The sequence below is a fragment of the Somniosus microcephalus genome, chromosome 8, assembly GCF_052327205.1.
Source record: "Somniosus microcephalus isolate GS21.2 chromosome 8, FLI_Smic_1.0, whole genome shotgun sequence".
NCBI lineage: Eukaryota > Metazoa > Chordata > Chondrichthyes > Squaliformes > Somniosidae > Somniosus > Somniosus microcephalus.
The window spans coordinates 10,752,451-10,775,613 of NC_140994.1; the positions used below are offsets into that span (position 1 = coordinate 10,752,451).

Consider the following 23,163-nt stretch of genomic DNA (forward strand, 5'->3'; position numbering starts at 1 on the left):
GTAGAATACATGCACTTTTTTGACAACAGTAATTATGTTTTAAGTTTTAAATGTTTTTTTTGAGCTGCAGTATTCTTGGTTTTGGTTTTAAGCGGTGAGACGGGGAGCGGGCGCCGTGAGACGGGGAGCGGGCGGTGTGACGGGTCCTAATTCCTTGTCGCCGGGCCATGCTGGAATGAGGAAGCAGCTGCGTTACATCTGCGCCGCGATGCGTCTGTTCCTGAAGTGTTTCCGACTGAGCCGCAGGCGGCGAGCCAAGCTGTTCCACCGCGTGAGGACCTTCTGGAGCTACGGCAGGCTGTGCGCCAACTCCCTGATCTACAACTCCTTCACCAACGGTGATGTCATCCTGGACTCTCTGTTCGAGCCCATCTATTGGCTAGTAGACCATGTGACCAGGTGGTTCGGAGTGGTGAGTGTTGCATCTCCATCTTTTATTAATATTCATTCTCGGGATGTGGGCGTCGCTGGCAAGGCCGGCATTTATTGCCCATCCATAATTGCCCCTTGAGAAGGTGGTGATAAGCCGCCGCCTTGAACCGCTGCAGTCCGTGTGGTGAAGGTGCTCCCACAGTGCTGTTAGGGAGGGAGTTCCAGGATTTTGACCCAGTGACGATGAAGGATCGGCCGATATATTTCCAAGTCAGGATGGTGTGTGACTTGGAGGTGGTGGTGTTCCCATGCGCCTGATGCCCCTTGTCATTCTAGGTGGTAGAGGTCGCGGGTTTGGGAGGTGCTGCCGAAGAAGCCTTGGCGAGTTGCTGCAGTGCATCTTGTAGATGGTGCTCACTGCAGCCACGGTACGCCGGGGGTGGAGGGAGTGAATGTTTAAGGTGGTGGATGGGGTGCTAATCAAACGGGCTGCTTTGTCCTGGATGGTGTCGAGCTTCTTGAGTGTTGCTGGAGCTGCACTCATCCAGGCGAGTGGAGAGTATTCCATCACACTCCTGACTTGTGGCTTGTAAGCTGGGGTGGGGTGTCCCCGCCTTCCTGCGCCCCCCACCACCCGCCTCTGTCGACTCATCGCCTCTTCCACCTTCTCTTGCAGGTGTTTGTGGTCTTGGTGATCATCCTGACGGCCACGATCGTGATGATTGTCTACGCGTGCGTCCTGCCGGTCATCCTGAGCACGTACCCGTCGGGCTGGATCGCCTGGCACCTCTGCTACGGGCACTGGAACCTGATGCATATCATATTTCACTACTACAAGGCGGTGCGGACACTCCCGGGACACCCGGCACAGGTACAGCCTCTTCGAAGACCAGGCACGTCCCTCAGGCGGGGGACTCCGAGAGGGAGGGGAAGGAACAGAAAGGGTGTGAGGATCGAAGCACGGTTAAAGAGAGAGGGTTCTTTGAGAGGAGAGAGAAAGAAAGGAAGTTAGTTGGATTTGTATAGCGTCTTTCACAACAGTGTAGTCACTCTGGTAATGTAAGAAATAGGCAGTCAATTTACACGCAGCTTTACCCTGTATCTAACCCGTGCTGTACCTGCCCTGGGAGTGTTTGATGGGGACAGTGTAGAGGGAGCTTTACTCTGTATCTAACCCGTGCTGTACCTGCCCTGGGAGTGTTTGATGGGACAGTGTAGAGGGAGCTTTACTCTGTATCTAACCCCATGCTGTACCTGCCCTGGGAGTGTTTGATGGGACAGTGTAGAGGGAGCTTTACTCTGTATCTAACCCATGCTGTACCTGCCCTGGGAGTGTTTGATGGGACAGTGTAGAGGGAGCTTTACTCTGTATCTAACCCATGCTGTACCTGCCCTGGGAGTGTTTGATGGGACAGTGTAGAGGGAGCTTTACTCTGTATCTAACCCATGCTGTACCTGCCCTGAGAGTGTTTGATGGGGACAGTGTAAGAACATAACATAAGAAATAGGAGCAGGAGTAGGCCAATCGGCCCCTCGAGCCTGCTCCACCATTCAATAAGATCATGGCTGATCTGATCCTAACCTCAAATCTTCTATCACTCTGCATCCACCCGAACCCATGTGATCTCCCGGGAGAGGCGAAAAACCAGATAAAGACCCAATGGCCAATTTGGGAGAAAAAAATCTGGGAAATTCCTCTCCGACCCATCTAGGCGATCGAAATTCTTCCAGGAGATCACTCTGTCCCTATATTTTCTACAGTACTTACCTTCTGTAATGGCGATCTCCACCCCAGCCAGGAACAGGAATAAAACCATCTCCTGAAATCTAACAGAATTAGAACACAGTAGGAGCAGAACAAGGCTACACGACCCCTGGGCCCGCTCCACTACCCACAGGGCCATGACCATTCCGAACCTAGACTCATGTCCAATTTCCTGCCCGCTCCCCGTAACCCTTAATTCCCTTTACTTCTAGGAAACTATCTATTTCTGTTTTAAATTTATTTAATGATGTAGCTTCCACAGCTTTCTGGGGCAGCAAATTCCACAAACCTACCACCCTCTGAGTGAAGAAGTTTCTCCTCATCTCAGTTTTGAATGAGCAGCCCCTTATTTTAAGATTATGCCCCCTAGTTCTAGTTTCACCCATCATTGGGAACATCCTCACCGCATCCACCCGATCAAGCCCCTTCACAATCTTGTATGTTTCAATAAGATCGCCTCTCATTCTTAGAGGGAGCTTTACTCTGTATCTAACCTGTGCTGACCCTGCCGTGGGAGTGTTTGATGGGACAGTGTAGAGGGAGCTTTACTCTGTATCTAATCCGTGCTATACCTGCCCTGGGAGTGTTTGATGGGACAGTGTAGAGGGAGCTTTACTCTGTATCTAACCCGTGCTGTACCTGCCCTGGGAGTGTTTGATGGGACAGTGTAGAGGGAGCTTTACTCTGTATCTAACCCGTGCTGTACCTGCCCTGGGAGTGTTTGATGGGACAGTGCAGAGGGAGCTTTACTCTGTATCCAACCCATGCTGTACCTGCCCTGGGAGTGTTTGATGGGACAGTGTAGAGGGAGCTTTATTCTGTATCTAACCCATGCTGTACCTGCCCTGGGAGTGTTTGATGGGACAGTGTAGAGGGAGCTTTACTCTGTAGCTAACCCATGCTGTACCTGCCCTGGGAGTGGTATATTCGGACGCTGGGTGACTGGTGTGACACTGTTCTGTTTCCTGACACTGATGGCCTTTGTTGATGAATTCTGTTGTGGGGTTGGGGGGTTAGAGTCTAGAACCTAAACAATGGAACTTTCAACCCCAGTGTGAGCGCTGTGTGTTTTAATTTGTTCGTTCTTTCATCCTAGGGGAAAAATGACATTCCGATGGTTTCTGTCTGTCGGAAATGTATCAATCCGAAACCAGCCCGCACCCATCACTGCAGCATATGTAACCGGTAAGACAGGACCAGGGGCAGGGGTTGATGGGGGCGTGACCCCTGAGGAGGGGGTTGTGGAGGGGCATGGGAAGAACCCTGGGGAGGGGCAGTGCCCCCTGGGATTCCACCAGCCCAGGTGCCCCGCACCAAGCCTCTGGGTCTGTCACCCACTGTTTGATCGCGAGCCGGAAGCACCAGTGGGCCTTAGTTTGGGTCCTGGCTGTGGCTCGCCTGTGGAGAGACTGGAGAAGCTGGGATTGTTCTACTTAAAGCAGAGCAGGTTAAGGCGAGATTTAATAGAGGTGTTGAAAATGCTGATGGGTGTTTGATCGAGTAAATAAGGAGAAACTTTCCAGTGGCAGGAGGGTCGGTAACCAGAGGACACAGATTGAAGGTAATTGGCAAAAGAACCAGAGGGGAGATGGGAGGTTATTTTACGCAGCGAGTTGTTGTGATCTAGAATGTGCTGCCTGAAAGGGCGGTGGAAGCAGATTCAATAATATCTTTCAGAAGGGAATTGGATAAATACTTGAGAAGGAGAAATTTGCTGGGCTACGGGGAAAGAGCAGGGGGGAGTGGGACTAATTGGAGTGCTCTTTCAAAGAGACGGCAGAGGCACGACGGGCCGAATGGCCTCTTTCAGTGCTGCACGATTCTAGGAGCAGATCTGTGGGCTTATTGCCTCTCAGCTGGGGAGAGGGGGGAACGTATCAGTTGAGTTTTTCCACTCTCGATCACCGACCTTTGCTGCGAAGTCTGTGGATGTCGGGGGAGGGAAGGATAGGGCTCAGCTGTGCAGCCTCCCATGGTGGAATAGCCGACCGGCACACACTGTCTAATACTGCCTGGATGAGGTAACAGCCTGATGAATGCCTGTAAACTGTACCCCTGAAAGGAGTCTCCTCGCCAATAAGGAAATAATGCTTGGGATGTGGGCGTCGCTGGCAAGGCCGGCATTTATTGCCCATCCCTAATTGCCCGGTGAAGGCGGTGGTGAGCTGCTGGTAGCGGGTTTGATACAACTGAGGGCCTTGCTGGGCTGCTTCAGAGGGCAGTTAAGAGTCAACCATGTTGGTGTGGGGTCTGGAGTCACATGTAGGCCCAGACCGGGTAAGGACGGCAGGTTTACTTCCCTGAAGGACATTAGTGAACCAGATGGGTTTTTACGTCAATCCGACAGACTCGTGGTTGCTTTTACCGATAGAGGATTTTTATTTACAGAACAGGACAAGACCATTAACCAGCCCTTTATTACATTTCAGGTGTATCTTGAAGATGGACCATCACTGTCGTATCCTTCCTACTCTGCAGTGTTTTATAATTTGTGTACCATTTAATCCTCATCAATGTGAGTCAGTCAGTCCAGGTGACCGGTCCCAGGTACCCAGTTCACCAAACACTCCCAGGGCAGGTACAGCACAAGTTAGATACAGAGTAAAGCTCCCTCTACACTGTCCCATCAAACGCTCCCAGGGCAGGTACAGCACGGGTTAGATACAGAGTAAAGCTCCCTCTACACGGTCCCATCAAACACTCCCAGGGCAGGTACAGCACGGGTTAGATACAGAGTAAAGCTCCCTCTACACGGTCCCATCAAACACTCCCAGGGCAGGTACAGCATGGGTTAGATACAGAGTAAAGCTCCCTCTACACTGTCCCATCAAACACTCCCGGGGCAGGTACAGCACTGGTTAGATACAGAGTAAAGCTCCCTCTACACTGTCCCATCAAACGCTCCCAGGGCAGGTACAGCACGGGTTAGATACAGAGTAAAGCTCCCTCTACACTGTCCCATCAAACACTCCCTGGGCAGGTACAGCACGGGTTAGATACAGAGATACACCAATACTGAAGCCAGCCCAGCACATTGGTAGAGTTGAAACGGGGGGTGATGGAAGGAGGCTCCATCCTTGCGGTTTCTTCCCAGCTTTCAGTCTCCTCCTTGACTCCACGGCTCAGCTTGGCTCAATAACTGCGTGGGCCACTTCAACCACCGATACTTCTTCTCCTTCTGTCTGTTCATGACGCTGGGCTGCGTGTACTGCAGCGTGAGCAGCAGGGACCTCTTCGTGGACGCATACCTCACCATCAATGTAAGCGGCCAGTCTGGAGCGCGGTCGATGCGCGGGAACGAGCTCCGCGACTGAAAAAAAATTCTTTTTGTAGAATGTACGGCACAGAAACGAGGCCATTCGGCCCAACTGGTCCGTGCCGGTCTTTCTGCTGCACGAGCCTCCTCCCACCCTCTTCATCTCACCCCGTCAACACATCCTTCTGTTACTTTCTCCCTCCTGTTTATCCAGCCGCCCGTTAAATGCATCGATGATATTCGCTTCAACCACTCCCTGTGGTAGCGAGTTCCACATTCTCACCACTCTCTGGGTAAAGAAGTTTCTCCTGAATTTTCTGTCGGATTTATTAGTGACTATCTTATATTTATGGCCCCTAGTTCTGGTCTCCCCCACAACATCCTCTCTACATCTACCCTATCGAACCCCTTCATCATTTTAAAGACCTCGATCAGGTCACCTCTCAGTCTTCTCTTTTCTAGAGAGACGAGCCCCCGCCTGTTCAGTCTTTCCTGATAGTTATACCCTCTCAGTTCTGGTATCATTCTTGGAGAGCGTCTTTCTAATTTTGGAGATGCAGGAAGCGGGGCTAGTCTCACTCCGCCAGACGCGGGATGTCCTTTATCCAAAGTGACTCTCGGGCCTCCTGCTTCTCAAAATATTATTTTGATTGAAGTTTAAACTGGGATCGTTTTTCAGCCCGTAATTTTGTTCAAACTTTTTATGAAGGGCACATTCCCGCACAGCACGATTAAAACTTGCCGCACCCAGCCCCCTGCTGGCTCGATGGGTAAATACACGCCATCCCGCGGTACTGAGTCCCACAAGCTGGACAGTGCGTAGTTGGTCGAGTTTGCGGGGGGGGGGGGGGGGTTGCTGGTACAGTTGAACTCTGCCCCTGAATGCCCACAGAGGATCCATCACCCAGGGTTCCCCCTTCCTTGGCTCATTGGGCAGCACTCTCGCCTCTTGTGTCAGAAGGTTGTGGGTTCAAGTCCCCACTCCAGAGACTTGAGCACAAAAATCCAGGCTGACACTCCCAGTGCAGTGCTGAGGGAGTGCTGCACTGTTGGAGGTGCCGTCTTTCGAATGAAACGTTAAACCGAGGCCCCGTCTGCTCTCTCAGGTGGACATAAAAGATCCCGTGGCCTCTATTTCGATAGAAGAGCAGGGGAGTTCTCCCCGGTGTCCTGGGGCCAATATTTTTACCTCAACCAACATCACTAAAACAGATTATCTGGTCATTATCACATTGCTGTTTGTGGGAGCTTGCTGTGTGCAAATTGGCTGCCGCATTTCCCACATTACAACAGTGACTACACTTCAAAAAGTACTTCATTGGCTGTAAAGTGCTTCGGGTCATCCTGAGGCCGCTATAGAAATGCAGGTTCTTTACATTCTTTTCTACTCTACGTCATTCCTTCCCTCCAAACGCTGAATACCTCGCCTGCCTCAGTCTTCCGTTCCCATTACAATCCTCCGCCTTTGAAATCTCTGTTTCCTGATTTACATCATATTTCGTCCAAATCTTGCACCATGTGGCTGGGCTCTTTGCTCAAGCAAAGTATCGAATTGGCCCTCCCAGATCAGGCGGGAAAGCCCTTGTTCAAGATTGTGTTTCTTTTAATATTTATTTCCACTCACTCTGTGAGTCTGAGAACTGTGCAAAGTGGGATTTCTGCTCACGGCCCGCCCTTCCTCCCTCCCTCCTTCCCCTCGCGCCCTCCCTCCCTCCTTCCCCTCGTCCCCTCCCTCCCTCCTTCCCCTCGCCCCCTCCCTCCTTCCCCTCGCCTCCTTCCCCTCGCCCCCTCCCTCCTTCCCCTCGCCCCCTCCCTCCTTCCCCTCCCTCCCTCCTTTCCCTCCCTCCCTCCTTCCCCTCCCTCCCTCCTTCCCCTCCCTCCCTCCTTCCCCTCGCCCCCTCCTTCCCCTCGCCCCCTCCTTCCCCTCGCCCCCTCCTTCCCCTCGCCCCCTCCTTCCCCTCGCCCCCTCCTTCCCCTCGCCCCCTCCTTCCCCTCGCCCCCTCCTTCCCCTCGCCCCCTCCTTCCCCTCGCCCCCTCCTTCCCCTCGCCCCCTCCCTCCCCTCGCCCCCTCCCTCCCCTCGCCCCCTCCCTCCCCTCGCCCCCTCCCTCCCCTCGCCCCCTCCCGCCCCTCGCCCCCTCCCGCCCCTCGCCCCCTCCCTCCCCTCGCCCCCTCCTTCCCCTCGCCCCCTCCCGCCCCTCACCCCCTCTCTCCCTCCCTCCTTCCCCTCCAAGCTGTTGGAGAAAATCTGCTGCCATTGATTAATTTTTATATTCTTTTTGAGGTGATTGATTTTTCTCCTTAAAAATAACAGAAGAAAGCTTTGATGCTGGGAGCGGTATTTCAGGTACTGGTGACGTGTGGGATTCCCCTCTGCTCCTGATTGACGTCCTGTCTGTCTCTCTCTCTCTCTCTCACAGATGGCCACGCAGACTCCAGCTCCCACCATCTCGTTCCGAGAGAAAGCATTCCACAAGTGTATCATTTACCTCTGGGTTCTCTGCAGGTCAGTGCTCGCATTCCCTGTCTGTCCGTCCCAGTGCTGGTCCTGTGGAACCTCACTGAGCACAGAACGGCCACTACTATCGCCGAATAAGGACGTTCACTGCACTTCAAAGTAACTTGTTGTATGTGATAAGACACCGCCTAAATGTAGATCGCTCCCTCTCCCTGTCCCTCCCACTCTCCCTCCCACTCTCCCGCTCCCACTTCTAAAGGTTCTGGGTGTAAGGGGAGGACCAGTGAATGTTGGGGTTTGATATTTGAGGTGTGGTTGACTTGCGCCCCGCTCTCTCTCCCCTCCAGCTCCGTGGCCCTGGCTCTCAGTGGCCTCACCCTGTGGCACACGATCCTCATTCTCTGCGGGGAGACCAGCATCGAGAGGCACATCAACAAGAAGGAACGGCAGAGGCAGCAGAAGAAAGGACGGGTGAGCAGTCAGTCTGGAATACACGGGACCACGCGGTGCCCAGCGTGTGATGGGTTAGTTGGGGGGTGGTGTGGGAGACGGGAGAAAATTGACCAGGACCCCAACCGGATCGCTGTCCAGTGCCAGGTGCTGAAACATGGAGATCCGGCTCGGCTGTGATGTCCCCTGCCCTCGAATAGCCTGCCGCCACTCGCTGCCTGGGCCGGGACGGGACGGGACGGGAAGGATGGCAGCCTGGGTCGGTTACCGCGGTGATCGTGCCGTCGGTTACCGCGGTGATTGCGGCTGCTGCTTGCAGATCCCGACCCCGGGGACGCGGGATGGAGAAATAAACGGGAGTGTTTTATTTTTGTTGTCGAGTGTCCGGTTCCCTTCCCCTTGGATCCCCGAGGTCCCAGTCAGCGGGTTTGCACCTCCCTGTGTCTCGATCCCACTCCGGACTTCGCCGGCTGGTGGAGGGACATTCACTGAGTCGCATCTTCCCCCTCCCCACCCTCTCCCCCCGTCTGTCCTCTTGAGCAGGGCACGGGCCAGGGTCCTCAGCTGCCGTTTCGGTGGCAGAGGGGTGAAGACGGGGGTAGTGTAGGGTGGGGTGGGGTGCAGGATTAATCACTCATCCAAAAACCAGAATTGAAATGGTCTGCGACCACCTTGCCCCGTGTTCCTCCTCTGCATCTACGCGCAGTGAGTCAGAGTCCTGGCAAAGCTGCTCTTCCCCTTGTCTCTATCCTGGGTTAGGCTCCGCTCACAGGCTCAGGCTATCTGAGAGAACGGGCCGAGAGATGGGTTTGTCCCATGTTCGCACTGCAGTGAATTTTCTTCATTGAGCTGAGGGATGTTGTTGCTGGGGAACAGAACCCATTCCAATTCGGACATCCACTGTCCCATCAAACACTCCCAGGACAGTTACAGCACGGGTTAGATACAGAGTAAAGCTCCATCTACACTGTCCCATCAAACACTCCCAGGGCAGGTACAGCACGGGTTAGATACAGAGTAAAGCTCCCTCTACACTGTCCCATCAAACACTCCCAGGGCAGGTACAGCACGGGTTAGATACAGAGTAAAGCTCCCTCTACACTGTCCCATCAAACACTCCCAGGGCAGGTACAGCATGGGTTAGATACAGAGTAAAGCTCCCTCTACACTGTCCCATCAAACACTCCTAGGGCAGGTACAGCATGGGTTAGACACACAGTAAAGCTCCCTCTACACTGTTCCATCAAACACTCCCAGGGCAGGTACAGCACGGGTTAGATACAGAGTAAAGCTCCCTCTACACTGTCCCATCAAACACTCCCAGGGCAGGTACAGCACGGCTTAGATACAGAGTAAAGCTCCCTCTACACTGTCCCTTCAAACACTCCCAGGGCAGGTAGAGCACGGGTTAGATACAGAGTAAAGCTCCCTCTACACTGTCCCATCAAACACTCCCGGGCAGGTACAGCACGGGTTAGATACAGAGTAAAGCTCCCTCTGCACTGTCCCATCAAACACTCCCAGAGCAGGTACAGCACGGGTTAGATACAGAGTAAAGCTCCCTCTACACTGTCCCATCAAACACTCCCAGAGCAGGTACAGCACGGGTTAGATACAGAGTAAAGCTCCCTCTACACTGTCCCATCAAACACTCCCAGAGCAGGTACAGCACGGGTTAGATACAGAGTAAAGCTCCCTCTACACTGTCCCAGCCTGAGCAGTGTGCCTCCGCCTGCCCTGGCCACTCCTGGACCTGTTTGGGTGAGAGTTTGATTCACTGGGAGCTGAGCTCTTTCTGCCTCGATCTAATTTTGTGCTGAATCTTTTACAATTTCCTTCTCTTTGATCAGGTGTTCAGGAATCCCTATCACGCTGGCAAACTGAACAACTTGAAATTGTTTCTTGGAGTAGAAAAACGAAGGTAATATATTTCATAGAAACACATAATAATTACAAACTGCAAACAGGCCATTCGGCACAGCCAGTCCGTGTTTACCCTCCACGCGAGCAAATAGTTGCAATCACCTTTTCTCGCCCTGTTCCCCTTTCCCTTCATCCCTTTTCCTTCGTTCCCCTCTCCAATCTGATCGAGTGTTGACACAGTTTCTGGCTCAATCACTGACTCTGGCAGTGAGTCTCAGAGCCTCACGACTCTGTGTGAAGAGGTTTCTGCTGCCCTCTGCTCTAAATCTCTTGCGTTTATTCTTGCATCTCTGGCCCCTCGTTTGTGACCCCTCAACTACTGGAAACAGTCTGCTTCTCTCCACCCTGTCCCAGCCTTTCAGAATTTTAAACACTTCTATTATATCTCCCCGTACTCTGTGTTCCAACAAAAGTCTTGTACCAGGCAGCACCTCCCAAACCCGCGACCTCTTCCACCTAGGACAAGGGCAGCAGGCGCATGGGAACACCACCACTTCCAGGTTCCCCTCCAAGTCACACACCATCCCGACTTAGAAATATATCGGCCGTTCCTTCATTGTCGCTGGGTCAAAATCCTGGACCGACCTCCCTAACAGCACTGTGGGAGCACCTTCACCACACGGACTGCAGCGGTTCAAGAAGGCGGCTCACCACCACCACCTCGAGGGCAATTAGGGATGGGCAATAAATGCTGGCCTTGCCAGCGACGTCCACATCCCATGAACGAATAATTAAAAAAAAACCCATCCTAGTGAATATGTGTTGCACCCTCGCTGAAGCCTCAATATCCTTCCCATAGTGTGGAGCCCAATACTGCACACACTCCTCCAGCTGAGGTCTGATTAAGGTTCTATGTGTGCTCATCATTACCTCTGGGGCTTTATATTCTATACCTCTTGTGATAAAACCTAGAATAACATTAGCTACTTTTACAGCCGTGTCGAGCTGAGGTGTTGCCTTTTAATGTCCTGTGAACCTGTCCCACCAGGTCCCTCGCAGCACCGAGGCTTCTTTTCTCTTCAGTCCGTTTTATTTGGTGGCGATGTTTTCTCGGGGCTCCCGGTTCGAGCCGGGAGTTTCGATTCACCCGCTCCGGTGATTGCGCCTCCCGCAGTGGGGACCGCCTGCCATCACTCACTGGCCAGGCTCATCCATGTGGTTGTGGCACTGGAGTGTGGCAAGCTGCACCCCAGCAAGAGTCCGCACCTTCTGGGGATGGTGGGGGCAACTGGTAACACCAGAAAAACAGACGGGGTATGAGGTCAGGAAAAAATGACACGGCTCCGAGAGAATGCGACAGAAAATTAACTCGGATGGGTTGAATAGAGATGTGGGGATTGGGAATAATGCACAGACCCTTTTCCTCTGGAGATTAACTGATTAGGTAGAGTCCATGATAGGGGAGAGTGTACATGGGCTGTGGGAGGAGATTAAATGGGCGGGTAGAGTCTGTGATAGGGGAGAGTGTACACGGGCTGTGGGAGATTAAATGGGTGGGTAGAGTCTGTGATAGGGGAGAGTGTACACGGGCTGTGGGAGGAGATTAAATGGGTGGGGAGAGTGTACGCGGGCTGTGGGAGATTAAATGGGTGGGTAGAGTCTGTGATGGGGAGAGTGCACACGGGCTGTGGGAGGAGATTAAATGGGTGGGTAGAGTCTGTGATGGGGAGAGTGCACACGGGCTGTGGGAGGAGATTAAATGGGTGGGTAGAGTCTGTGATAGGGGAGAGTGTACATGGGCTGTGGGAGGAGATTAAATGGGTGGGTAGTGTCTGTGATAGGGGAGAGTGCACACGGGCTGTGGGAGGAGATTAAATGGGTGGGTAGAGTCTGTGATAGGGGAGAGTGCACACGGGCTGTGGGAGGAGATTAAATGGGTGGGTAGAGTCTGTGATAGGGGAGAGTGTACACGGGCTGTGGGAGGAGATTAAATGGGTGGGTAGAGTCTGTGATAGGGGAGAGTGTACATGGGCTGTGGGAGGGTCAGTTTTAATTGCTCAATGATCATTTCTGATTTGATGTTTTCTGATCTTGTGATGCAGTTCTCCAAATACATGCTCGTCACTTGTAGACGTATCCAGTACTGAATGTGTTTAATGTTCTGGATGCTGGAGATTGGTGCATTGATGGCTACTCTGTGTTTCAGTCACTGGATTACTCGCGTGCTGCTCCCCTCCTCTCACCCACCGTATGGAGACGGCATGACGTGGGCACTGCCAACGGCCTTCAGCGTGGACAAGACCATATTGGCGATTTGATGAGGGATAACGGAGGAGACCTCCTCGTTCAGCAAGAGGAGGGCGTGTGAATTGGAGGGGAGGAACTGATGGCTTGGGGACTTCCCTGCTCGTTCTGGGTCAGGTGAAAGACAAGAACTCTTGTACTGAAAACCCCCCAAAATGATCGAGAGTGATCTGTCGGTGCTCCTTGTGTTCAGAGGCAATAATCGCAAGGTCAATGAAGCAATAAAACCCCAGTGTTCGTGAGGGGACTGAAGTCCTTGACCGATGGTGATGCTCAAGCCATGAAGCTGTGCTTCGTCGGATGGGAGTTATCAGGGACGTGTGTTTTTTTATATATGAACTTTTAAGGGTGTTCAAACCGAACGAGGAGGGTGTGTTTTATAAAAAGCTGTGAACTATTATTTTGAAAGGACAAGTTGCTGTCGCCCTTGGGTGATGTCCAACTGTTGATGCTGAAAGATGAATTATTCCCCGCTTGGAGATACGCGCGAGGGGCCCTGGGAATGAGAGCGGGTTCAGCTGTGTACGGGAGACGGGGTAGACTCCCAATGGACCAAACTCCTTCCCATTCCTATGGGGGGGGAAAACTCCATTCCATTGAATAGGATTCCAGTGAATCAAAACCCCTTCCCATTGGATTAGTTCAGTGAGAGAAATTGTAACCGTTGTAAGCCTAGCCATTAAACGTCAGATAGTTTCCTGGTTTGGGTTTTTTGAAGGTTTTGTTGCTCTAAGCAGATGGTCAATATCCAGGGGTTACCTGGAGCCGCGGTCTGGGTATCCTGCAGTTGGGTTTGTGGGTTAAATGGCTTTGCTTTGGTGCAGTCGGTTGCATATATTTGCGATCTCGATTCTTCCTGGCGTTTGTGTCGAGCGAGCAGTCCTGCGGCTCCTGGATTAGACGATGTTGGTGCTGATGATAAACGGGTCAGTGTGTTGGAGCACTGACTGTTTATCCCAAACTTCACTCTGCTGGTGGGGGGAGTGGGGAGTGTTACTGAGCGTGAATGGAGGGGTGGGGGACGGATAGCTTGGTGCAGTATTGGTAAAAGCAGGTCTCCTGGCTCAAGGAAGCCCATCCCTCAATTTTTTTTAATGGTGTAAATACAGCAGCCTAACTGGAATTCAACCTGTGATGACTACATTTTAGATTAATATTACTCACTGAGCCCTGTTGATTTGTTTTTCTCTCATTCTTCAATGAATCAAGAATCTACCCAGTCTTGGTGCCTGGGGTAGGCAGGGGGAGAGTTTCGTGCAACTCCTGACAATTGCCCTACCACCACCGGCTCACCTGGACGTCCAGATAGATTTGAACATTATTCCTGTCTGAATTTCAACAGTTTTAAAATCAGCCAAGACCTTTCAACTCCCCCACCTCCTGTTCACCGTAATGGGAAACATTGGCGGAGCCAGGTTAAGGACAAGATCGAGCTCTATTCTGATGCCCCTTCTGTCGACATTCAGACGAGGCTCCCACTTGATGAAGAGGCGTATGGGTGTAAGGTATTGGAGCACACTGAATTTTGGGGACCTGTATCCCCAAAAATTCCTTGGTGTTCGCTCTGACCTCCTTCAGTGTTTTCATTGTTTTTGTGTTTCCCACGGTTGTGATATTATGTGGTTAATGTGACAGCAACAATTTCAATACTCACGTCACTAAACACGGGGCAGTCTGATTGGAGCCGGAAATCCCAGGTAACTGTTCCAAATAATAAAGTCTTCATTTCACCAGCTTGTCGGTTGTGATTTTCCCCCAACCTACCCCAATTCTTCTCTCCCTCACTGTTGGGGAAGCTACAAGAAATAGTTTGTATCTGATCCCGCTCGCCAGTTACACCCCTCTATTTCATCACTGCACTCCCCACCACTTACAACTCTCACGTTTAAAAAGGGAGAGTTGCTTAAATCCATTTGCATTGTCAATGGCAAAGTTGCCAGTTATAGTGTCTTAAGTGCTTTATTAACGTAGAATTTGCAGCATAGAAACAGGCCATTTGCCCATCTGCTCCACATGAACCTTCTCCTATCTGCTTTTCCTATTCCTTGTCCCTCATGTACTTATCTAGCTTCCCCTTAAAGGCATCTATTTCGGGCAGGCTCATCCATGAGGTGTGAAATTTTGAATGGGTTGCGCATCCTGTTAAAGGGACCGCGCACCAAAAGAAAATCAGGGATCATTGGTTAAGACTGGTCAAGCTGACTTACTCTTGACAAACTGCGCTGACATGTTAATTATCTGGCAGTCTTAAATATCCTTCTAGGGAAAAAAAACACTAACCAATTTTTTTAATTAATTTTTTTAAATGTTAATTATTCCTCCGGTTGGGAGTTAATTTTACATTAGCAGTTGTGCAGGCAACAGTTGCAAGTTACACACTTTGTAAACGAGTCGGCGAAGGCTCGGTGCGTCTCACTCAGTCACTCTCACCCCCTCCTCTGTTCAACGTAAGAGCAGCTGCTTGCGCACAGCGACTGGTGCGATCTACTTGTCTCAATTAAACCGGCAAGCGACAAAAGGGTGTGTGTGTGTTGAGGTGGGCGCTTCTTCCAGAGGAGCAAGAGGGGGCCAAGGTGTCCGTCCTTGGACGTGCTCGTGGCTGCTCCAAGCTAAAAGATTAACCAAAAAAAACCTGCCAGCTCACCGGAGTGTAGGTTTATTTTCTTTTAAATGGTTTGAAGGCTGGAGGCTCGCATTTTGAAAATACAAGGCGAGATGATCAGGTTAGGGTTACAGCGTTTGGGGAATAGCAATTATTTGCCACCAAGCTTGAAAATGGAAGACAGTGGGACTGGCATAGGGTTAAAGATTGAAGGTGGGAGAGGGTGCGATGATCTGCATTTTGCAATAACAGAAAACGCTGGAAAAACTCAACAGGCCAGACAACACCCGTGGAGAGAGAAACAGAGTCGACGTTTCAGGTCGAAACCCTTCGTCAGAACTGAGGAAAAAAAGCAGGAAATGAAACAGATTAAATTTCGATGCAGGGAGGAATGGGAGCAGGGAAACAAATGTAAAACCTGCCCTCCTTTCCCACTGCAAAAAAAAAGACAAAGGAAGAGGGACAGCGGGCTGTACTGCTCACCACACAGATACTGGACGTAGCTATAATACTACTGCGACTTCCACAGGATGTTCGTAAACAATCGACAACAGGCCAGGCCTGCTCTTGGTTTCAGCAGTTTAGAGTTACGAGGAGTGAATTTCTCACTCAAGGGAGAATTAAATTATTTGTTTACCAAGTCAACAAGTTGAGTGGTGGGAGATGGGGATAAAAAGTAGATCCTCAAATCCCCTTGTATTGGGAGAACACTGAAGGAGAATTCTCAACTCCCCATACCACCATCACTGCGCACACACTCCGCACAACGGCAGTGATTAAAGGACAAGGAAGCAACCTTGTGTACAAGATAGAAACACTGGGAGTGATAGGACTGAAGGAACTCCATGGGTCAGTGCCCGCCCGTGTTGGGTCAGTGAGCTCGGTATGGGTCCCTAGCAGTCAGTGATGGGTCAGAGGAAGCGCTGTGGTTTAGTGACTGCAGGACGATACCCATGAACAATGAGACAGTGTTGGTATTTACCTGGAAAGTCTTTCTCCTTTAACTAACCCAAGACACTCGTGCCTGCATAGGGTTTGAGCCCTGTAGCACAATGCCAGCAATGTGCATTATTTCTGTACAATGTGCTCCCAGGAAATACTTCTTTTCAAACCAATTCTTGCCGAACTCCTCCCATTTAAGAGGTGTTGACTCTTGCTGGGGAACACTAGGAGGCTAATGACAGTGACTATGAGAGGCCGGGCTAGAATCAGTGTGGACTGGGGACTGTACCCACGCCATTCCCGCCCTTTCTAGACGGATCGGCCCCAAAGTAAAGAAATTGCAAACATTGTTTCTCTCGTCATTGCCGAAGGCCAGTAAACGCTGGCACTCAACCAGCAGCTGGGTGACTGGAGGCCGCTTAACGCCAGTCCCTCGCTCGAGGGGTTTACTGGTGGAGTAAAGTTTTGTTGGCGAGAGGAGGATTTGAACCAGGAGCCCATCTCAAGACCACACGAGCCACGAAGCAACTTTCGAACCGACGGAAACTGCATTTCCACGCAGCGCGACAGGGCTCCGTGTTTGCAGCTCCGCTCCGTGCCTCAGGCATTCCTCCCCATCCCCACTTTCTCTCCGGCACTCAGTTATCCCTTTTCCTGCTGTGTCCCACTTTCTCACACATCCCGGCTTTTCCCTCCCTGCTCTGCATTACTCTTGCTAAGGTATCCAGAGCGTAAATACCACCACCTCCCACCCCCCCAACACACACCCCCCTCTACTGGCTGCCAGATATAGATCATAACTTGTCACATTGATCCCCTGGCTGTCCACTCGGGATCATCACTCAGTGGAAGACACACTGCTACCCCCAACTATGGAATGAAGCGACACCTCAAACTCCACTACAAGTCTTGTGCTTGGCCTGCACCGGTCACACTTCAAAAAAGGGACAAAATAATAAAAGCCAGGTATTTCATGCTGGTTATTTCCGAGCTGCAGCTGGATACTTACAAGCACCCACCAATCGTCAAACCGGCACAAATTACACTCTGACTGACCTCGGCCCATCTTTACTTACAGCAGTGAGACCCTGCAGCCTGAAAAGGGACAGGCCACCGCAAAACACAGCTTCAACTTAGCAGCAGTACATTGTGCGTTAGCTGGTATAACGCTCCTGTCATTTTAAAACTCTGCACCATTTGACCCACCCGAGCAACGCCACAGGACAGCTGCTTGGAGATGTATTTTTAAAAACTCAATTAATTGGAGCGATTTTAAGACCGTATCCCTCGATTAGATCCCAGCCTGTAACTCACTCCCGGGTATCTGTTATTCTATATATAAACCCCCCGAACCCCTCGATTAGATTCCAGCCTGTAACTCACTCCCGGGTATCGGTTATTCTATATATAAACCCCCCCGAACCCCTCGATTAGATTCTAGCCTGTAACTCACTCCCGGGTATCGGTTATTCTATATATAAACCCCCCCGAACCCCTCGATTAGATTCTAGCCTGTAACTCACTCCCGGGTATCTGTTATTCTATATATAAACCCCCCGAACCCCTCGATTAGATTCCAGCCTGTAACTCACTCCCAGGTATCTGTTATTCTATATATAAACCCCCCCGATTAGATTCCAGCCTGTAACTCACTCCCGGGTATCTGTTATTCTATATATAAACCCCACCGAACCCCTCGATCAGATTCCCGGGAGTAACTCACTGCCGGGTTGCCCGATGTTTTGTACAGTCTTTCCCGGTACAGGTTAGGGGTGGAACTAACCATCAGCACCGATTCAGTGAAGGCGCTCGGCAGGTGTTTGGTGCAGTAGCAGCCCTACAGCACGTTTGCCAGGGTATCGTACACACAGTTTGCGCTCAGTTACGAGCGCTGGAGGTGATTTGCTCGGAGTTAGCAAGGTTGCTTTTTTAAAAATCCTACGGAGGTGGGGTTATCACACTGGGCATCAAGACCACACGTGGTGTGGAATGAAATGTGCTCATTTATATATTCCTTAAATCGGTTAAATGTTAAGGTGCAATTTCTTCTTCATTTGCAGTCTTCATCTCAGCAGAAAGCTGTTGGTTTTCTTTGTACGAAACGGTTTCTTTTTCTGGTGTCTTTTTCTCGTGTTTTGGAATGTTGTGTCGAACAGGGCGCTGGGTTGCAAGTGTGCGGGACAGGCTCGAGGCCACGTCTGATTGTCTCCTCCCTCTCAGGTCAGGCTGCCTGGCCCAACATCAACTCCCCGGGCTTCCCAAAAGAAACCTAAAAAAAAGTCCGGATTTATTTTGGGGGGGCATTTGGAGGGGAAAAGAGATAAGAGAAAGAAAAAGAAAAAAGAATGATTAGGTCTTTCCTGTTATAAGGATAGGAATGTGAAGAGATCAGTTCGCAACAGAACACGAAAGGCGGATTAAATAACAGCAACTAAACAGCAACCGAACATTCTCTTTCAGGTGTTTAGAGCAGCTTCTAGATCCCTCCCACTCTATTATCACTTCTATTCTCCTCGCCAAATCACCGACCCGAGTGGGCACAGTTCTGTGGGCACTGATCACACCCGCTCCCCCGGCTCCTGCACCACTGAGGTCCACAGGGCTCCCAGAGTGGGCGGGCAGGCCAATAACGCAGGGCATCAGAGGTCAGGCTGATCCTGTCCATCTGTTCCCACCACCCCAACTCCTGCTGGACATGCTTCTCCAGCATGGGTCAATGGCAACTACCAGGAGTGGGAACCCTGGCTGACTTTTATCCTCCTTTCGCTCTCGGATTACAGCATGCCAGTTATTACAGCCCTGGCTCAGATCAGATGACTCTCAGCACTGACCAGGATCGTACCCAGGATCTTCTAGCCTGGGAGACTCAGTACTGCAACCCATGGGGGCCTTTTATCCAGCAGCTGAGCCTCCATTCACATTTTCACTTCAGGTCATTATCACAGGGAATAATTGGCTGTCTGCTTTCAAGAGGGAGCTGGACCAGTTCTTGACTGGAGCAGAGATTGCAACATATAGATTGTTCAGTGAGATCCCCGAGACTTATCTCTAATCTCCTGAGAGAGTGGGGGGGGGGGGGGGGGGGGGAGTTGAAGGAAGCTGATTTCTTTGTACCCCGCTCCCCCTCCCAAATGTACAGGATAGAGACCAGTAGCTGGAAACTTGGATGATTTCCCCCTTCCCTAACTCAAGGTGGCCCATTGCAACACTCCAATATTGCGGTGGCAGAGATCAGCTTACACAGGAACAGGAGGAGGCCATTCAGCCCCTCGAGCCTGTTCCCCCATTCAATGAGATCATGGCTGATCTGTGGCCTAACTCCATATACCCGACTTTCCCCCTTAACCCTCAATACCTTTGGTTAACAGAAATCTATCAAACTCAGATTTAAAATTAACAATTGACCCACTATCAATTGTCATTTATGGAAGAGTTCCTAACTTCTACCATCCTTTGTGTGTAGAAGTGTTTCCTAACCTCACTCCTGAAAGGTCTGGCTCTAATTTTTAGACTATGCCCCCAACACAGCACAGACTAGCGATGGAACCTGCTCTGTATCACTCAGCTATTGACTGCTTAAGTGGACCATCAAGTTTCCATCTTGGGCCGATTCCTCCCGCCCCACCTCCTCTCCCCCACCACCCAGTAAAAAGGCTGGACTTTCACAGATAATAAACAGAGTTATATTTTCCCCATATCCCACACACGTACCATTCTCCCCTAGCTGTGACCGTCTCCCTCCTCACGAGACGCTTCCTGTCATCTAGGGGTTTGGCCAGAGCTTGGATCACCCGGGCTTTGTGTGGCAGGATCTGCAGAGAGAGGAGGAAAATTTTAAAAATAAAAAAGTTACGTACAAACCTGGCTTCTGTACGGCAGTGATGATGGATGCTCACAGGGAGAGACTCCATCAGACTGCTCCGCACAGAAACATCACACGTGTGTTCATCAATAACTTCTCTTCAGAGAATGCGTTTACAATTGTGTCAGAAATACCGAAGAGATGTCTTCGCAAACGCATTCATGGCTTCACTATGCATGGCAACTAAAGGAATCGCTATCCAACATGTACTTTATACATATGGTCAACATACATACACCCTTCAGGGGAAAGCATTAAAGCAGGTGGAGAGGAGAAGATCTGAGCGTTCTTGTGCACAGATATCAAGGCTCATGAGCAATGCCATGAATCGATAGCTAGAGTGAATAGGGTGTCAGGTGCATTTACAGGATAATTGACTAAGACAAGGCAAACCATTTTGTTCTTGTACAAGACCGTGGTCAGGCCTCACTTGGAGTGCCGTGTCCAGTTTTGGTCGTCTCACATGGTGAAAAGGGTGATTAATTCCCAGTTTGAAGCATCTTAGTTACCCAGATAGGCTGAGCTGGGACTCAACGAAGGTTTATAATTTGATGAAGGGAATAGATTGTGTTCCAGTTGTCAGTGTGTTTCAACTAAATAGATTAGGGAGGACCAGGGGTCACAATCTCAAGTTGTAGAAGGCCAGATCTAGGTTCAATGTCAGGAGGTGTTTCCTTCCCCAGAGAATAGTGGACCTCTGGAACAGGCTGCCGTCTCGTGCGGTGGACGCTGATTCGCTGGATTCCTTCAAGCGATAGTTGGACCTGTTTCTGGCTGGGGTGGAGATCACCTCGCACAAGAGGCCGGTACTGTGCAACATTGATCAGGGCCAGAGTGATCTCCTGGACTAGTTTCGATCCCCACATGGGCCTGGGATTTTACCTGTTTTTTCACCTCTCCCAGGAGATCACATGGTCTATATTCTCTAGAGTTTAGAAGAATGAGGTGTGATCTCATTGAAATATACAACATTCTTAAGGGGCTTGACAGGATAGATGCTGAAAGGATGTTTCCCCTGGCTAGGGAGTCTAGAACTAGGGGGCATAGTCTCAGGATAAGGGGTTGGCCATTTAGGACTGATGATGGGGAAATTTCTTCACCCAGAGGGTAGTGAATCTTTGGAATTCTCTACCCCAGAGGGCTGTGGATGCTCAGTCGTTGAGTACATTCAAGGCTGAGATCGGCAGATTTTGAGATATTAAGGGAATCAAGTGATATGGGGATCGGGTGGGAAAGTGGAGTTGAGGTAGACGATCAGCCATGATCTTAATGAATGGCGGAGCAGGCTCGAGGGGCCGACTCCTGCTCCTATTTCCTATGTACAAAGCACCACAATTGTGCGGGACAGGCTGGATGGACTGAGGGACTCTTCCTCTCTGTCACTGTTTGTATACATTTCAGTTGACACAGTGTGTGTTCTCTTCAAAAACAAGTGAACTGGCACCGTGGTGGATATAAAAACCATCACGTACAGTGACACGAGTGAATCACACTGTTCTACCACACACAGCACCAGACTGCGCTCCCCTCTCGACGGGGCAGCACTGCTGAGGGAGTGCTGCATTGTCAGTGGTGCCGTCCTTTGGATGAGACGTTAAACCGAGGCCCCGCCTGTTGCGGTGGGTGTTCAAGATCCCACGGCACTATTTGAAGAAGTGCGGGGAGTCCTGGCCAACATTCCTCCCTCAATCAGCACCACCAAAAAGAAAAAGAAAACCGATGAACTGATCATCTCACGGGTGTTATTGGGATTGTGCTGTGCACAAAATGTCTGACAACTTTACTCACATGACAGCTGGAACTAAAAGGGAGGAATTAAGTAAAGACTTGGATTTCTGTAGCGCCTTTCCCAACCACCGGACGTCTCAATGCGCTTTACAGCTTGAACCCACGACCTTCTGACTCAGAGGAGAGGGTGCTGCCCACTGAGCCACAGCTAACACCATGGACAACAGCATGCCACACAACTTGAGGCGATATGCTTCCATATAGAAACATAGACGATAGGAGCAGGAGGAGGCCATTCGGCCCCTCGAGCCTGCTCCGCCATTTAATGAGATCATGGCTGATCATCCAAATTCAGTACCCTGTCCCTGCTTTCTCCCCATATCCCTTGATCCCTTTAGCCTTGAGAAATATATCCAACTCCTTCTTGAATATATTTAATGAATTGGCCTCTACTGCCTTCTGTGATAGAGAATTCCACAGGTTCACCACTCTCTGGGTGAAGAAATTCCTCCTCATCTCGGTCCTAAATGGCTTACCCCTTATCCTTAGACTGTGACCCCTGGTTCTGGACTCCCCGACCATCGGGAACATCCTTCCTGCATCTAGTCTGTTGAGTCCTGTTAGAATTTTATAAGTTTCATGGAGATCCCCTCTCATTCTTCTAAACTCCAGCGAGAACAAGCCCAATCGACCCAATCTCTCCTCATACGTCATTCCTGCCATCCCAGGTATCAGTCTGGTGAATCTTCGCTGCACTCCTTCCATGGCAAGAACATCCTTCCTCAGATAAGGCGCCCACAACTACACACAATACTCAAGATGTGGTCTCACCAAGGCCCTGTCCAACTGCAGCAAGACATCCTTGTTCCTGTACTCAAACCCTCTCGCTACGAAGGCCAACATACCATTTGCCTTCTTAACCGCCTGCTGCACCTGCATGCTTACCTTCAGCGACTGGTGCACAAGGACGCCCAAGTCTCATTGCACTTCCCCTTCTCCCAATCTATTGCCATTCAGATAATGGCCCAGAAATTCGGGTCGGGGGCTTCCCGCAGGTGCAAGCCCCCGATCTGCACTTAACTTGCGCGCCGGCCGTTGAGCTGTGGGCCCGCGTGGGATTCCGATCCAGGGCCTGCTCCAGCTGCCGGCGCGCAGTGCTTGCGTATCCCAGGGGCGCAGCTAGTTCGATGCGTCCCCTGGGATCACGTGGGCCATGGGGAGCCAATTGGAGCAGGGAATGCTCCATTCATAAGTCTGACAGGAAGTGCTGTCAAGACTTATAAATACTACGGCCCCAAAACAGCACTAAATCTTCAAATAAATTTTTAAAAATCTCAATTTTTAAATAAACTATAAATTACATTAAATAACTATTTTAAACAATAATTTAAATTTTGAAAAAAATAATTTTATTTTCTAACGGGGCTAAAAATAAACTTACCTTGCTTTAAAGTATTTAAAAATAATAAACCTGTGGAAAAAATGTTTTAATTTTAATTAATTCACCACTTATCTTGTAAAAAGCAGGCTTTACGCCTGCTTTTTACATTTCTAACTTCTGCA

At 50.6% G+C, this 23,163-nt stretch overlaps 2 protein-coding genes across 2 annotated transcripts in view; one reads left to right on the plus strand and one right to left on the minus strand.

Annotated features, from left to right (window-relative positions):
* The window catches only part of zdhhc16b (zDHHC palmitoyltransferase 16b), a 29,375-nt gene extending 15,175 nt beyond the window's left edge, over positions 1-14,200 (plus strand). The window contains exons 3-11 of the mRNA XM_085994237.1: positions 93-412; positions 1,049-1,243; positions 3,234-3,322; positions 4,567-4,595; positions 5,264-5,397; positions 7,812-7,897; positions 8,197-8,320; positions 10,150-10,220; positions 12,369-14,200. Of these exons, the coding sequence (XP_085850363.1) occupies positions 176-412; positions 1,049-1,243; positions 3,234-3,322; positions 4,567-4,595; positions 5,264-5,397; positions 7,812-7,897; positions 8,197-8,320; positions 10,150-10,220; positions 12,369-12,480 (1,077 nt within the window). The 5' untranslated portion in view covers positions 93-175 and the 3' untranslated portion in view covers positions 12,481-14,200. The remainder of the gene's footprint in view (positions 1-92; positions 413-1,048; positions 1,244-3,233; positions 3,323-4,566; positions 4,596-5,263; positions 5,398-7,811; positions 7,898-8,196; positions 8,321-10,149; positions 10,221-12,368) is intronic.
* A 906-nt stretch (positions 14,201-15,106) lies between these two features.
* The window catches only part of mms19 (MMS19 homolog, cytosolic iron-sulfur assembly component), an 82,065-nt gene continuing 74,008 nt past the window's right edge, over positions 15,107-23,163 (minus strand). Inside the window, exons 30-31 of the mRNA XM_085994236.1 lie at positions 19,722-19,822; positions 15,107-18,279 (exon numbers count right to left, since the gene is read on the minus strand). Of these exons, the coding sequence (XP_085850362.1) occupies positions 18,252-18,279; positions 19,722-19,822 (129 nt within the window). The 3' untranslated portion in view covers positions 15,107-18,251. The remainder of the gene's footprint in view (positions 18,280-19,721; positions 19,823-23,163) is intronic.